The following is a 14,832-nucleotide window of genomic DNA, read 5'->3' on the forward strand; positions in this document are numbered from 1 at the left end:
CATAGTCCTGCCTCATTTGGGGAATGGACACAGAGTTGGAAATAATCTCAAGTTGCATGCTTAGCATCAACATTTTTTTTTTTAATTTATTTATTGGCTGCATTGGGTGTTTGTTGCTGCGCACCGGGCTTTCTCTAGTTGTGACGAGTGGGGGCTACTCTTTGTTGCAGTGTGTGGTCTTCTCATTGTGGTGGTTTCTCGTTGCAGAGCATGGACCCTAGGTGCGCAGGCTTCAGTAGTTGTGGCACGCAGGCTCAGTAGTTGTGGCTTGCGGGCTCTAGAGCACAGGCTCAGTAGTTGTCTCGCACGGGCTTAGTTGCTCTGCAGCATGTGGGATCTTCCCGGACCTGGGATCGAATCCATGTCCCCTGCATTGGCAGGTAGATTCTTTTTTTTTTTTTTGCGGTACGCGGGCATCTCACTGTCGTGGCCTCTCCCGTTGTGGAGCACAGGCTCCGGGCGCGCAGGCCCAGCGGCCATGGCTCATGGGCCCAGCCGCTCCGCGGCATGTGGGATCTTCTCAGACCGGGGCACGAACCCGCGTCCCCTGCATCGGCAGGCCGACTCTCAACCACTGCGCCACCAGGGAAGCCCAAGCAGGTAGATTCTTAACCACTGTGCCACTGGGGAAGTCCCCAACGTTTTATATTATGAAAACATTAACTCTCGCTTTGATTACTTGTCATAGTACCTGGACAAACGTTTGAAAATTAGTAGACATATTACAATGAGGATAACAGTAAAAATGCATCTTTGTATTATTCTCTGAATGTGTTTTTTTTTTTCCCTTAATGGTTAAAGCAGATATACAATGTATGTTGACTAGGCCACAAGCAGGCTGTTTTGGTTAGTCTAAAGTTCATATTAAATCATGTGTAAGCCAGAATGACTTCCCCATGCCTCAATATGTGAAAATTTCTTCCATCATTTCCCCCCCACTTTAACTGCAAATGTTTGCGTAGAAAGCATTGATAATCAATATATTTTTCCAGCACTGCTGCTCTGGGTTCATTCATGTCCCTCAGTGCTAGACCTACTTTTTGGTTATATATTGGCCTAGTTATCCATGATGGGGGAAAACTAATCAGACATAACAAACTAATACAGGGGTATGCTGATGGGGAGACATTTTATAGGCTACACATTTTAGCACTAATACCCAATTGTCACACAAGCACTGTACATGTGCTTTTATTTTTTATTCTTTTATTTTTTTTAATTTTTTTCAAATATATATATATATATTTTTTTAATGTTGAGCCTTCATTTAATTTATTTATTTTTATTTTTGGCTGTGTTGGGTCTTCGTTTCTGTGCAAGGGCTTTCTCTAGTTGTGGCAAGTGGGGGCCACTCTTCATCGCGGTGTGCGGGCCTCTCACTGTCGTGGCCTCTCTTGTTGCGGAGCACAGGCTCCAGACGCGCAGGCTGAGCAGTTGTGGCTCACGGGCCTAATTGCTCTGCAGCATGTGGGATCTTCCCAGACCAGGGCTCGAACCCGTGTCCCCTGCATTAGCAGGCAGATTCTCAACCACTGCGCCACCAGGGAAGCCCCATATTCTTTTATTTTTAAAAAATATTTATTTGGTTGCATTGTGTCTTAGTTGCGGCAGGTGGGCTCCTTAGTTGTGGCTCGAGGGCCCCTTAGTTGTGGCTCGCCAGCTCCTTAGTTGCGGCTTGTGGGCTCCTTAGTTGTGGCATGCAAACTCTTAGTTGAGGCATGCATGTGGGATCTAGTTCCCAGACCAGGGATCAAACCTGGGCCCCCTGCATTATGAGCATAGAGTCTTAACCTCTGTGTCACCAGGGAAGTCCCTGTTCATGTGCTTTTAGTAGTAAACTTAAAGCCAGCAGTGATACACATCATAAGTAATTATACTCTATGATAACTAGCCAATTTTTTCCATCCTGAGCATTGGGGTCAAAAATATGGTTTTAGGGACTTCCTTGGCAGTCCAGTGGTTAAGACTCTGCACTCCTAATGCAGGGGACACAGGTTCAATCCCTGGTCAGGGAACTAAGATCCTGCATGCTGCACGGCACAGCCAAATACATATATACATATGGTTTGAAGCAAAACAATAGCTTTTCATTAGAATTCTTTAAATTTCTTACCCAGTTCAGCAGTATGATCTGAAAGTTATCAAATGTTGTCCATATAATTTAACTTACAAAATCCTAGTTGCTTTAATATTTCTTCTGAGATGTCTAGGGGCCTTTTGGAATACTCAGAGTTGGCTAGAGAAAGAAACTTATGGGCTTCCCTGGTGGCACAGTGGTTAAGAATCTGCCTGCCAATGCAGGGGACACGGGTTCGAGCCCTGGTCCGGGAAGATCCCACATGCTGTGGAGCAACTAAGCCCGTGCGCCACAACTACTGAGCCTGTGCTCTAGAGCCTGTGTGCCACAACTACTGAAGCCGGCGCACCTAGAGCCTGGGCTCTACAACGAGAGAAGCCACCGCAATGAGAAGCCTGCAAACTGCAACGAAGAGTAGCCCCTGCTACTAGAGAAAGCCCATGCACTGCAATGAAGACCCAATGCAGCCAAAAAATAAATTAATTAATTAATTAATTTTAAAAATATTGGTGTTATTTAAAAAAAAAAGAAAGAAACTTACAATCTGTTATTAAAAGCAGCTCAGTATTCCAGGAAAATTTGTTCTCTTAACAGGGAGAAAGAAACCAAATTCCAGTCTTTACCAGCTTACTATAGATATTTACCTAATTAAATCCAATCTAATCTTAATCACTCCTGACAGTGTACAAAATTCTTTTCTCAAGGTTCCCTTTTTTTGCAAACCTTTTATCACTTTTGTATCCGTATGATTTCCCCATCCAGAAATAACCAGCTCTAGGACAAGATTATTACCATCATTTTTCCTCAACAAAAATATCTCCATTCTTTATACCTTCCCTGCCGACCACGCATATCCTACTTGCTTTACACACTGAAATGCTTCCCTTATCATTTTTAGTAGCTTTAATTACATATTTCAGTTTTTAACACTTAAAAGCCTTAACAAAACCAAGAAATAAGTAATTGAACTGTTATACCAGCATTTACTGATTGGCAAACTTAAGAACATATTCTGGGACTTCCCTGGTGGCACAGTGTTGAGAATCCACCTGCCAATGCAGGGGACACGGGTTCAATCCCTGGTCCAGGAAGCTCCCACATGCCGTGGAGCAGCTAAGCCCATGTGCCATAACTACTGAGCCTGCGCTCTAGAGCATGCGAGCCACAACTACTGAGCCCGCCTGCCACAACTACTGAAGCCTGTGCAACTAGATCCCATGCTCCGCAACAAAAGAAGCCACCACAATGAGAAGCCCGTCCACTGCAACGAAGAGTAGCCCTCACTCGCCGCAACTACAGAAAGCCCGCACGCAGCAATGAAGACCCAACGCAGCCAAAAATAAAATAATTAACTTTAAAAAGAACATCTTCCATAACCTCTAAAAACTCACATTTTTTCGCATAGCATAGTTTCTCTTTATCGTGGTACAAGATGCATGTTTAATAAACCCAAACGTCTTTTGAAGTTCTACTAATTAACCCAAGGCTGAAGTCTCAGGCAAAGTGGGCTGTGTTTGTATTTCAAGGACATGATAAGAGTTAACTTCAAGTTTTCTCCTAGGCATATTTTTGTTCTCTGAGGGTCAGAATTCTGAAAAGAGTATTTTATCAAGCTAGCTTTCTCAAACTGCAGATGCAGAAAGAACCAGAAGAATTTCAAAACTCTTGGAATTTCAAGAGTTTCATCTTAACCAATTTTCTCCAGAGTCTAAAGAATACTGTTGTCTTATATTGGTAAAAAAAAGTATCTTTGGGACTTCCCTGGTGGTCCAGTTCTTGAGACTATGTGCTTCCACTGCAGGGGACACAGGTTCGATCCCTGTTCAGGGAACTAGGATCCTGTATGTCAAGCAGTGTGGCCAAAAAAAAATTGTCTTTTTTCTTTAGCCATAGTCTCATAGCTAAAATTTTTCTAATCACACAAATGGAATATATATACACTCACACACCAGAAGACAGAACTGTCACAAATCCTCCAAGAGAATGACTGGTACAGAGTCCCAAACAAATATTTCCCCAACACAAATGGTCCTCAGTGTCAGACACATGTCAGAACCAATTGGCAAAATGCCCAGATAGCACTTTGTGCTCAAAATAGAAGTTTGCCTGGGTACACACCAGTGGACTTACTCTGTCTCGGAGCTTGTCAGCTCGTCTACATGCATGTTTCCGTGCTACCAAGGAAAAACGTACATTGGCAGCCAGTGCTGAGCAGGGGAGAAACAGGGAGGATTCCTGAAACAAATGGTTTCGGCTGCTGCTAGGAACGCCCCCCCAAATCCCTCTCTCAGGACCAGCTAGCCATGAGCAGCAGCGGGCTCCTCGCAGCCATCCCAGCACACGGTCATGGTGGGCGGGTCTGCTCGGGAAAACCCCAGGGAGCCAGGTGCTGTGAGAGTGCAGCAGCCCTACGTCGGGTGCCAAAAACTGTTACCGAAATTGGGGATCCGGCAGCTCGCTGCTGTAAAGCCAATTAAGAGGCAAGTTTGGTGGAAAGGAAAGTTTGCTTTATTTTGGAGGCCAGCAACCTGGGGGGAGGGCGGATTCCCGTCCAAAGGCCAATTCTCCCCCACTGACAATCAGTGGGCAAGAGCTTCTGTAGGTGAAGGGAAGGGGCTACTTACAGGAACAGCACAGTCAGCTGTGACAGTCATCTTGAAATGGGTCATGCGGTGGTCTGATCAGCGTCATCTTGATTGTTTACGTACAGTTAGTCTTCAGTTCCAGGGTCGGTTTGTTCCCGTTTCTTTGAGGCCAGCTCTTGGAATTGTGGCAGCTTACGTCATGGCTACAGCCTGGTCATCATGTAGTTAACTTCTTCCACCTGGTGGGGGTTTTAGTATCTGTAAGACAGCTCACAGGATACGGCTCAGAATATCATCTATAGCCCTTGAAGAAGAACTAAAGGTCCTTGACTATGCTTAATGACGAAACTATTACTATTTTCTCTTGTTGGACTTGTTTAGACTCAGATTTTTAGTCTTGTTTCTGCATTTTCTCACTTATCTGATTAAACTTTACTGTTTGGCTAAAGTTTTTCCACAGACAAAAGGCAGGCTGAGGACGTGGGCGGCAAGGATCATAGGGTCCTGCTCCATTTCAGGGTCAGGCCCAGCCTGGACTCGCTGCCCCTTTGAAGACCAGGCCCCTAGCTCTCTGAGTCCTGTCTCCTAACTACTGAGCCATTCTCGTCCAGGGTGGCAGTGAGGACTGGGGGTTGGGAGTAGGGCAGTGCCTGCCCCGGCCCGGGGGCAGCACATGGCCTAGATTGAACAGCCGTGATGCCTGCTGACAGATCCGTGGCACACACAGCCACCCTGACGTTCACGCAGATGGCGGTGCTCTGACCTGTGGGCCGGGAAGCCACATGTCTGGGACTCAGGAGATACGTAAGCGGCTAATGGAGGCTTTGAGGCTGGGCACCAGGGCAGCCGGAAGGGCATTTACAGGAGCCCAGTAGCTCAGAGAACTGAGGAGGCGCTGAGCCTGGGTGGGAGGTAGGAGGGGCCTTGCTGCCAGCTTTCCAAGGTGCTTGGGTCCGGGCTTCAGGTGGTGGTGGGGGGTTCAGGGAGGTTCTAGGGGCTGAGACCAGGGGTTCTACGTCAATTGGGGATTGGGGGGGAGCTGAGGTGGGTCTTTTGCACCAGGCGCGAGGATTCAGCTATGTCAGGGTGGGCAGTACCGAGGTGGGCAGATTGAGAAGCCTTCTAGGGTTCATCATTGAGCCCCAGGGTGCCAGGTCCTGGGGAGGGAGTGCAGGACACGCACAGAGATAAGTCTGATTGCTGGCTTTGAGGAGTTGTGTGTGTGTGTGAAGCAAACTGCGGATTTATATAAAGCAAATATGTAATTACGCGGCCCTAGGTTTTAGCTCTAAGAGTCCAGGAGCACAAAAACAGTTGCAGGCACCATGGTTCTGGTGGTTGCAGCAGGCTTCTGAGAAGAGGTGCCCACGCTTGAGCTGGATGACGGACTTAGGGGAGAGGGGAAGGACAGGATGTGGAGTGAAGGGCTTATGGTGGAGAGACCGGGTGGTGGGCACGAGGGGTGCTACAGGGTGGCTCTTGGGGTTACCCTAGGGATGGGGAGCCAGTCTCTGGGCAGGAAGCCCCCATCCAATGCAAGCTCATGCCTGTAGAGCCCCCACAGCAAGTTGGGGCCCCAGGCCTGGAATGGGGCATGCGGGGAGCTGCCCTCATCTCCAGGATCTCTCTCCTGCCCTCCCAGCACATGAGCAGCCAGCCTGCTGACCGCCACTCCACACCTGTCCACCCCGCAACGGCCACACCATGTCTGGCTCCTACGATGAGGCCTCGCTCGCTCCAGAGGAGACTACCGACAGCTTCTGGGAGGTGAGGCTTAGATGCTCCCCAGGTCCTGGGGACCAGGCAGCCTGGCTGCGTGGAGGCCCAGGCTCCCACCCACCCGTGACCTCAGATCTTGCTCCCCAGCCCCACGGACCCCTCCAAAGCCCTCCATGTCCAGCGGGCGGTTGTTGCCACCAAGTGGTTCCTACAGACCATTGAGCCCAGAGCCCCTCTGCCTCCCAGCTGCCCCTGGAGAGATCCTGTGGAATTTATAATGTGGAACAGGGCCCTCATGACCCTCTGCTCTGGGGGCCCCGGCTCAGACTCCCTGTGCTTCACGCAGGCAGGTGCAGCACTTTACAGCTTACGTGGCCTTTCACAGCTGTGCCCCGCCTCCTACCCTATGCAGTGGGCAGGGGGCGGAGCACTGGTCACAGAGAAGTGTTACAAGTTCAGGGAGCCCCGCAGCGACAAAGACGTGGAGTCAGCATTGCAGGAGGCTTCCAAAATATTGGAGACCCAGAAAGAAATTTTCCATCGGCTTCCAAAACCCAAAGTAAAAACTGCCAAACCTAAATTAATAAGTGTTTAATGAGATGTCTACAAAACATAATATTATGTCAAGAAGCTGCAGCTCAGCTCAACGCTTATATGACTCTATATAAATATAATAGATTTAGCACGGCAAGTACAAAATGAATAATTCATTTGAGTCTAAGTCCAAATTATAAATATCCTTCTGCACTTGGTGGCAGTGAGGAGATTCTGTTTAAAGTGGGATGAGGGAGTGTATAGACGGTGGGGTGTGAGGGGGGTGTCCAAGTCTCCATCAGTGAGAGGGTCCAGAGCCCCCAGGGTGTGAGCGCGGGGTGGCCCGGCGGGCGCCCCCTGCAGGACAGGGTGGCCAGGGCGGCCGGGCGGGCGAGGCGGGGAGCCCGCGGGAGTCGTGCTCGCTGCTCGGCCGCCAGGTGGGGAACTACAAGCGGACGGTGAAGCGCATCGATGACGGGCACCGGCTGTGCAACGACCTGATGAACTGCGTGCAGGAGCGCGCCAAGATCGAGAAGGCGTATGCGCAGCAGCTCACCGACTGGGCCAAGCGCTGGCGCCAGCTCATCGAGAAAGGTGCCCCTCCCCCTCCTGCCCCATGCCCAGCCCTTGCGCACACCCCAGGCGCTAACCGGGCCCCCACTGTCTGGGTCCCGGGAGCGCCCTGCCTCTGGATGCACTTGCACCCCCCAGTCGCCGGGCCCTGCCCTGCACACTTCCCCTCCCAAACCACGCAGGCCTCCCTGTCCCCGGTCAACTCTACTTTCTGCAATTTTAGGTTGGATTAAAAACAAACAACTTTTTATTTTGAAATAATTTAAACTTAGAGAACAGTTGCTAGAATAGTACAGAGAATTACATACCTTTCACCTAGACTCACCAGCTCACATTTTAGCACGTTTGTTTTCTCACTCCCTCTCTATTTATAGGCATAGCTTTTCTGAACCATTCAAGTTAGAGACATGCCCCTTCACCCTAAATTCTTCATGTATCACCGAAGAATAAGAACATTTGTTTACATAACCATAGTTCAGCTATCAAATTCAGGGCGTTTAATGTGGCCCATATGCAAATTTTATTATAGCAATTGTTCTTGCTGGTCCAGATCCTGTGGGATGTCTGGTCCCGGTGGCTTCCTGTTATCTGTCACCAGTTGGTTCTTCAGTTTTACCTTCAGTCAACATTCCTGGAGCACCGACTGTGTGCCTGGTGCAGTGTGCTGGCTTGTGAGAGCTCATGGGGGTCCAGGCTGCCACCCATGGGGCTCACAAGCTGATGGGGGAGACAGGGAGTAGGCCCAGAGATGGACGCTGTAAGAAGAATTCATCAGGGCTGGAGGCCGAGGTGTGTGAGGATAGAGTACTCAGAAAAGGCTTCCTGAAGGAGGTGGCTGTTCTTGGGCCCTGGAAGATGGATAAAACTGTAGGGAGAGCAGAGGAGGGCATTTCTGCTGCCATGGGAAATACGGGGAAAGCCTTAGAGAAAGGTGTGAGGCGAGCCTCTGGGCCAGGGGTAATGAGGACCCGGTGACCACATGGCCATTTCCTCAGGCCCACAGTATGGCAGCCTGGAACGGGCCTGGGGTGCCATGATGACGGAGGCGGACAAGGTGAGCGAACTGCACCAGGAGGTGAAGAACAGCCTGCTGAACGAGGACCTGGAGAAGGTCAAGAACTGGCAGAAGGATGCCTATCACAAGCAGATCATGGGCGGCTTCAAGGAGACCAAGGAGGCTGAAGACGGCTTCCGCAAGGCCCAGAAGCCCTGGGCCAAGAAGATGAAGGAGGTGCCTGGTGGGCGGCTGCCACGGAAGGGGCGAGACTGGGCAGCTGGGCTCAGAGGGGCAGACTGATCAGAGGGAGGGTCTCTACAGATGTGGCAGGCAGTACACTGCCCGCTGATATTGGGCCCACAGGAGAGCAGCACTGCCTGCCAGAGAGAAACACCCACAGATGGGGCAGGCACTGCAGTGCCCGAGGGGAGGGTGTCCATAGGGGCAGGCGGTGCAGGGAAATGCACAGATGGGTGGGCACTGCTCCTGAATACCTGGAGCTGGGGCCTGCATCCCTTCCGCCTTTTAAGAATGTGTGCTCACAGCTCCCGGTGGAGTGGGCAGGTGGGAGGGGTTGAAAGTGAACACGTTTGCTTCTGCTTACACCCTGCCCCCTCTCCCCCCCTCCCCACAGCTAGAGGCAGCCAAGAAGACCTACCATCTGGCCTGCAAAGAGGAGAAGCTGGCCATGACCCGGGAGATGAATAGCAAGACGGAGCAGTCGGTGACACCTGAGCAGCAGAAGAAGCTGCAGGACAAAGTGGACAAGTGCAAGCAGGATGTGCAGAAGGTGCTGGTCGGGCTGGGGTCTCAGGGCCCCCTGGAGTGGGTGGCAGCTGGGAGCTGCAGGCCTGGGTCTCACCCACCCCCCCACTTTGCCCTGGTTCCTATAGACACAGGAGAAGTATGAGAAGGTGCTGGATGACGTGGGCAAGACCACACCCCAGTACATGGAGGGCATGGAGCAGGTGTTTGAACAGTGCCAGCAATTTGAGGAAAGGAGGCTGGTCTTCCTCAAGGAGGTGCTGCTAGACATCAAACGTCACCTCAACCTAGCTGAGAATAGCAGGTAGCTGGGCGTGGCGGCACGGTGGGCACAGGCAGAGGCAGCAGGGCATCCTGGGCCCTATGTTATAGTGACAGGAAGGGGAGGGCGGAGCTGCAGGGGCCAGTAGCTGCCTGGGTGTAAGCTGACGCACACCAGATACTCAAGAAACATGCTTGGATGGATGGGTGAGTGGCTAAGGTGGGGATGGAGAAAGGTGCCCACTGGGCATACCTGGAGCTGCCCACTCAGAGATTGCTCCTTGGGAGGCAGCCTGATTCCCAGCTGGGGGGCACGCCAGCACCCTGGTCTCCTGAACAGGCTCTGGCCCTCACTGAGGCTGAGATGGGGCCATGGTGCATCTTGCCCTGCACCTCTCCATCTCCCCCGTGCACAGCTATGTTCAAGTGTACCGGGAGCTGGAGCAGGCCATCCGGGGGGCCGACGCCCAGGACGACCTCAGATGGTTCCGCAGCACCAGCGGCCCTGGCATGCCCATGAATTGGCCCCAGTTTGAGGTGAGGATGTGTGGGGATGGGGAAGGGGAATCTGAAACAGCTGGAAGGAGCCTTGGGGGCCAGTCCCCCAGCCTGACTGCTCCCCTGACACCCCCCAGGAGTGGAACCCAGACCTCCCGCACACCACCACCAAGAAGGAGAAACAGCCCAAGAAGGCAGAGGGGGTAGTGCTGACCAATGCTGCTGGGATGGTGGAGTCCACATCCCAGGCTGGGGACCGTGGCAGGTAAGTGCCTCCTACGGAGCTTCCTGGGGGCCAGGGGGGTCCACATACTGGGACAGCTGAGTTTTACCTCAGGAGACAAGAAATGGTCTCAATCATGGCAAGCTTGGGCTCCTCTCAAAGGTAGTGATAGGTAACCCCATGAGAGCACCTACTGTGTGCCAGGTACTGTTCTAAGCATTTTCCATAAATTAGCTCCTTGATGTCTCTCAACACTCTGAGGAGTGTGTAAATATTCCCATTTTACAGATGGAGAAATCAACACCCAGAGAGGTTAAGTGACTTGCCCAAGGTCACACAGCTGGTTAGTAAGCCTCAGAGCCAAGATATGATGCCCAAGAGGTCTGGCTCCAGAATCCTCACTCATATATTTGCCTTGGCCTTCTTTCTTTCTTTTCTTGTTTTGTTTTTTTTCTTCCAGTTTTATTGAGATATAACTGATACACAGCACTGTATAAGGTTAAGGTGTACAGCATAATGGTCTGACTCACATACGTCATGAAATGATTATCACAATAAGTTTAGTGAGCATCCGTCATCTCATATAGAGACAAAGTTAAAGAATTAGAAAGAATTGTTTTCCTGGTGGTGAGAACTCTTAGGATTTACTGTTGTAACTTTCATAGATAACATACAGCAGTGTTAATTATCTTTATCATGTTGTACATTACATCCCTAGTACTAGTAATCCTCACTCTTAGCCACTGGGTTGTAATACCTCTTTCAGATGAGGGGTCAGATGTTCTCTGGGGTCTCCTTCAGCACCTCCTCACTCAAGGGCTGAGTAATGCTAATAGTCCTGTCTCCCATCTGGTGAAAGAGCTGTCAGTGAAGGTCACTGGCTCCGGACCCCGTCTCCTTGCTCCAGCCTTGGTGGACTTTAGGGTCAGGGCTCTGGCTGGGAGGAGGGGGCAGCCCTAAGGACAGGGTGAGAGGCCACTCATGCTGGGTCCTCTCTCTGCCTCTCAGTGTTAGCAGCTACGACAGGGGCCAGACTTACGCCACTGAGTGGTCGGACGACGAGAGCGGGAATCCATTTGGGGTAAATGAAGCCAACGGGGGCGCCAACCCCTTCGATGAAGACGCCAAGGGAGTGCGTGTGCGGGCGCTCTACGACTACGACGGCCAGGAGCAGGACGAGCTCAGCTTCAAGGCTGGTAAGGGGGCGGGACCGGTCGAATCTGGGGCGGGGCCTGGCGCATGGGCGTGGCCAAGACCTGGAGGGCGACCTGTGCTTCGGGGGCAAGACTTCAATTGGAGAGCAAGGGCAGGGCCTGAGACTGGCAACTGGGTGCCAGGGGCAGAATCTGGACCTGAGAATAGGGTGGGGGTAGGGCCAGAACAAGGATTGGGGGCGGAGCCTGAGGGCAGGGCTGCCAGGAGGACGGACAGGACTACGGCAGTGAAGCTGAAGGCGGGGCCTGGGTTTCTGGGGTGGAGCCGAGATTAGGTGGTTGGCTGGGCCGCCCGTGGGTGTTGAGGTGTGGGTGGGGCTGGTCTCGTGGTGGTGGTGGGGGCTGGCATCCGGGCAGTAATGGGAGGGGCACTGGGGTCAGCCCAGTGTAATCAGAGGGCTTACCCGGCAGGTGGGGGTGGGGGTCAGTCCTCTCTGAGTTCCTGTCAACCAGCTCCTCTGTGTCCCCTCCCTAGGAGATGAGCTCACCAAGCTTGGCGAGGAGGACGAGCAGGGCTGGTGCCGCGGGCGGCTGGACAGCGGGCAGCTGGGCCTCTATCCCGCCAACTACGTGGAGGCCATCTAGCTACCCTGCTCCCCTCCACGTCACCCCCACTCCTCACCCACCGCCTCCCCTCCCTGCCCACTCTTGTCCTCCTCCCCTCGCCATAGAGTTCCAGACATATTTTCCAATCAAGCTTTTATTTTTTTAAAAGTCAAAACAGAACAAAACAAAAAAATACTAAGAGACAGCGCATTTGCCTGGAGGCCAGGGTGGTGGGACTTGGGGTGATGGCCCCAGGGTAGGTGAGGGTCTTAGGACTTAGCCCAACAGCGACATCACAACATCTGCTCTTCAGATCCCACCAGAGAGTCTCCTGAGCCCAGAGGGGTGTCTCCTGGACCCTTTCATCCTGCCTCAGTCCCCCCAGCCTTCCCCTCCCCACCCCAGGCTGCCAGCACCTGCCCCCATCTTCTGGGCCTGATTTTATGACCTCTGCCTCCAGCCCCACCCTGCTCCCCTCCCACCACCTCCCTATTGTGAAAGACCTCCCCTGCAGCCCCCCAAGAAGGGGGCCTCCTCTTTAGTCTTCCACTCTGCCTGGGGACTACCCTTCTCCTAGCCTTGCGCCTCAGGACTGGTGGGGCTGGAGGAGGGATAGTCACCCTCTTCTCCCATAGAGCTTTCCAGGGGTCCCTAGACTCCCCAGGACATGAAGAGGGGTGAGTTGGAGTTGGTGACAGTGTGACTGGGGTGTAGGAGGGTGAGTGAACGGGGAGCAGGCTCAGCGGAAGGACCAGGACCCTGCTGGGGCCCTTCTTTGCAGCTGTCAGTACTTCCGGCACAGGCTCTTCCTCAGACCCCAGCCCTGCTCTTGTAAGGCCTCAGGCCGTGGGGAGGGGCCCCAAAGCCCAGCGCAAAGCCAACAACAGTAGCAGCCTCCTGGGGAGGAGGGCCTCTTGCCCTCCCTGCCTCCCTCCCTCCCTCCATGTCCATCTAAAACTGTAGAACCACTGGGCTAAGTGGGCCTCCCATGCCTCTCTCCCCTGCTCTGGCCTGCCTGGGGAGGCACTGGGGACCCGGTGCCTGTGGCCAATGGGAGAGGCATGGGTTTGCAGGAGGGAGGAGCCCTGGCCTCAGGAGCAGGACAGTCGCCAGGTCTTTCTTCCTTGTGCCCTCTCGCCCAACCCCAGCCCCTGGCAGCCCCTCCTGCTGGCAGCCCCTCCATCTCTCCAAGCCCGGGTCTCAGTTAAAGGACTTTTGTGGGTGGGAGGAGGCAAAGGGCCTCCTGCAAGAGCAGGAGTGTTTCCTGTGGTTGGTGAAAGGAAGTGGTGCTGGATTACCAGGTATTCGTACCAGGTACCAACCAGCCTTGCCCATAGGAGTGGGGCGAGGGTGCTTGAGAAGCTGACCAGGGCAGGACAAGACCCAATGAGGTAGGGGAATGATGGGAAGAGGAGTCTTGGGAACCTCCGGGGTGAGGCCTTGAGGCTTCCTGCAGTACCAGGTGAGGTTACTGCTCACAGCTGACGCCACTTCTGAGCTTCGGGCCTGCAGACACCCTACCCGCTCAGCTCCAGCAGCTCCTGGACCCCGGGCCTCCAGGTAAAGACAGTGTGATACCCCAGCCCCTCCATCAGCCTCTGTCCTCTTTTGCTCCGTGCTTCTTCTCCCAGCAGCCCACTCAGGAGGTCGCAGACCCCAGCCTCGGGGCCCTGAGCCTGGTCATGTGAGGACCTGGGCAGAGTCACAGGGGCCTGAGCTGGTGCAGGCCTCCTTTGGGGCCAGGGGAGTTGGGGGTTTGGGGGCAATGGCACCCCCAGGGTCGGACAGACTCCCCTCTCAGCACCCCTGTTCTTGTTACTGTCTGCCTTCTGGGCCTCTGCTGCAGCCTGAGATGTGCCCTAGGCCCCTCAGAGCCTGAACTAAGATTTCGGAAGCCTCAGGCCTCCGGACTCCAGAACAAAAGCCTCTTCAGCGTCTCCCCAAGGGCAGGAGTTGGGGTTGGAGGCCTCTGCCCCTTGGAAGGCAGGAAGCGAGCACATCTGCACCTTGGGTCTGGGCTCCCCCTCTCTGTGCCCGCGGCTTCCTGGTACCTGGGGAGGGGCTGTGGCCCTGGCTGGACCCCAGGCCTGTCCCCCTCAGCACTCTAGCAGCCCACTCCGGGGCAGGGACTCGAAACCCATTCCTTCTGAGCAACCACCTCCACGGCCCTGTTGGGGACCACTCCCTCTCAGTCCCCAGGCTCCTCAGGACCCCAGGGCAGGAGGGTCTCCCACCCGGAAGTCCCCCTGAGCCCCACCTGTCAGTGCTGGTGTCAGTCACTCAACGCCCACCGCCTCCTGCAGCCCCCGTCCGCCCCCTGGATGCTGCGCAAGGCGCTCTGCGGGGCTCGGCGTGTACCGTGTTTTGTCCCCAGTTAAGCGCCCTTTCTGCAGCCTGGCTCTGCGAGGAGCCGGGGCTGCCCCGCCGCCTGCCACCCTAGGCTTCCTGACTCCATTAGTCCAACACCTGTGAAACTCCGAGAAGTGCTGTGGTCTCAGCAATGCACCCGTTTTGTACATGATTGTGTAATTTAAAGGTATATAAATACAAATATATATATATGTAAGTTGTGACTGTATGACTGTCGATAAAATCCAGAACTGTGTCAACCTGGCTGGACGTTGTCATCCTGAGTCTTGTGTGTCTTGCGAGCACTCTGAGAGTTGCCTGCGGTTGGACGTCTGTTGGGGAGCACGCTGGCTCCTGTCCTGGCGACCACCACGGGCTGGGGGCCTGAGGGCTGGTCCCTTCACCTTCCAGGGCCCCGGGTCCTGTCTGTACAGGGAAGGTCACACCTGATGCTCTCTAAGTCTCCAAGGCTGTGGCCTTTAGAATCCCGG

At 53.5% G+C, this 14,832-nt stretch overlaps 1 protein-coding gene and 1 non-coding gene across 4 annotated transcripts in view; both read left to right on the forward strand.

The window, feature by feature from the left end:
- The window catches only part of PACSIN1 (protein kinase C and casein kinase substrate in neurons 1), a 64,673-nt gene extending 50,072 nt beyond the window's left edge, over nucleotides 1–14,601 (forward strand). For all 3 annotated transcript variants that reach the window (XM_004267708.4, XM_033424207.2, XM_033424206.2), the window contains exons 2-10: nucleotides 6,305–6,429; nucleotides 7,353–7,509; nucleotides 8,484–8,719; nucleotides 9,120–9,275; nucleotides 9,379–9,554; nucleotides 9,928–10,048; nucleotides 10,147–10,274; nucleotides 11,241–11,428; nucleotides 11,922–14,601. In XM_004267708.4, coding sequence (XP_004267756.1) covers nucleotides 6,367–6,429; nucleotides 7,353–7,509; nucleotides 8,484–8,719; nucleotides 9,120–9,275; nucleotides 9,379–9,554; nucleotides 9,928–10,048; nucleotides 10,147–10,274; nucleotides 11,241–11,428; nucleotides 11,922–12,031 — 1,335 coding nt within the window. In that variant the 5' untranslated portion in view covers nucleotides 6,305–6,366 and the 3' untranslated portion in view covers nucleotides 12,032–14,601. The remainder of the gene's footprint in view (nucleotides 1–6,304; nucleotides 6,430–7,352; nucleotides 7,510–8,483; nucleotides 8,720–9,119; nucleotides 9,276–9,378; nucleotides 9,555–9,927; nucleotides 10,049–10,146; nucleotides 10,275–11,240; nucleotides 11,429–11,921) is intronic.
- On the forward strand, nucleotides 1,943–2,015 carry TRNAR-CCU (transfer RNA arginine (anticodon CCU)). The gene has a single exon. It is a non-coding gene; the product is annotated as a tRNA-Arg (tRNA).
- Nucleotides 14,602–14,832: the final 231 nt, after the last annotated feature.

This window comes from Orcinus orca, chromosome 10, assembly GCF_937001465.1.
Source record: "Orcinus orca chromosome 10, mOrcOrc1.1, whole genome shotgun sequence".
NCBI classification, from domain to species: domain Eukaryota; kingdom Metazoa; phylum Chordata; class Mammalia; order Artiodactyla; family Delphinidae; genus Orcinus; species Orcinus orca.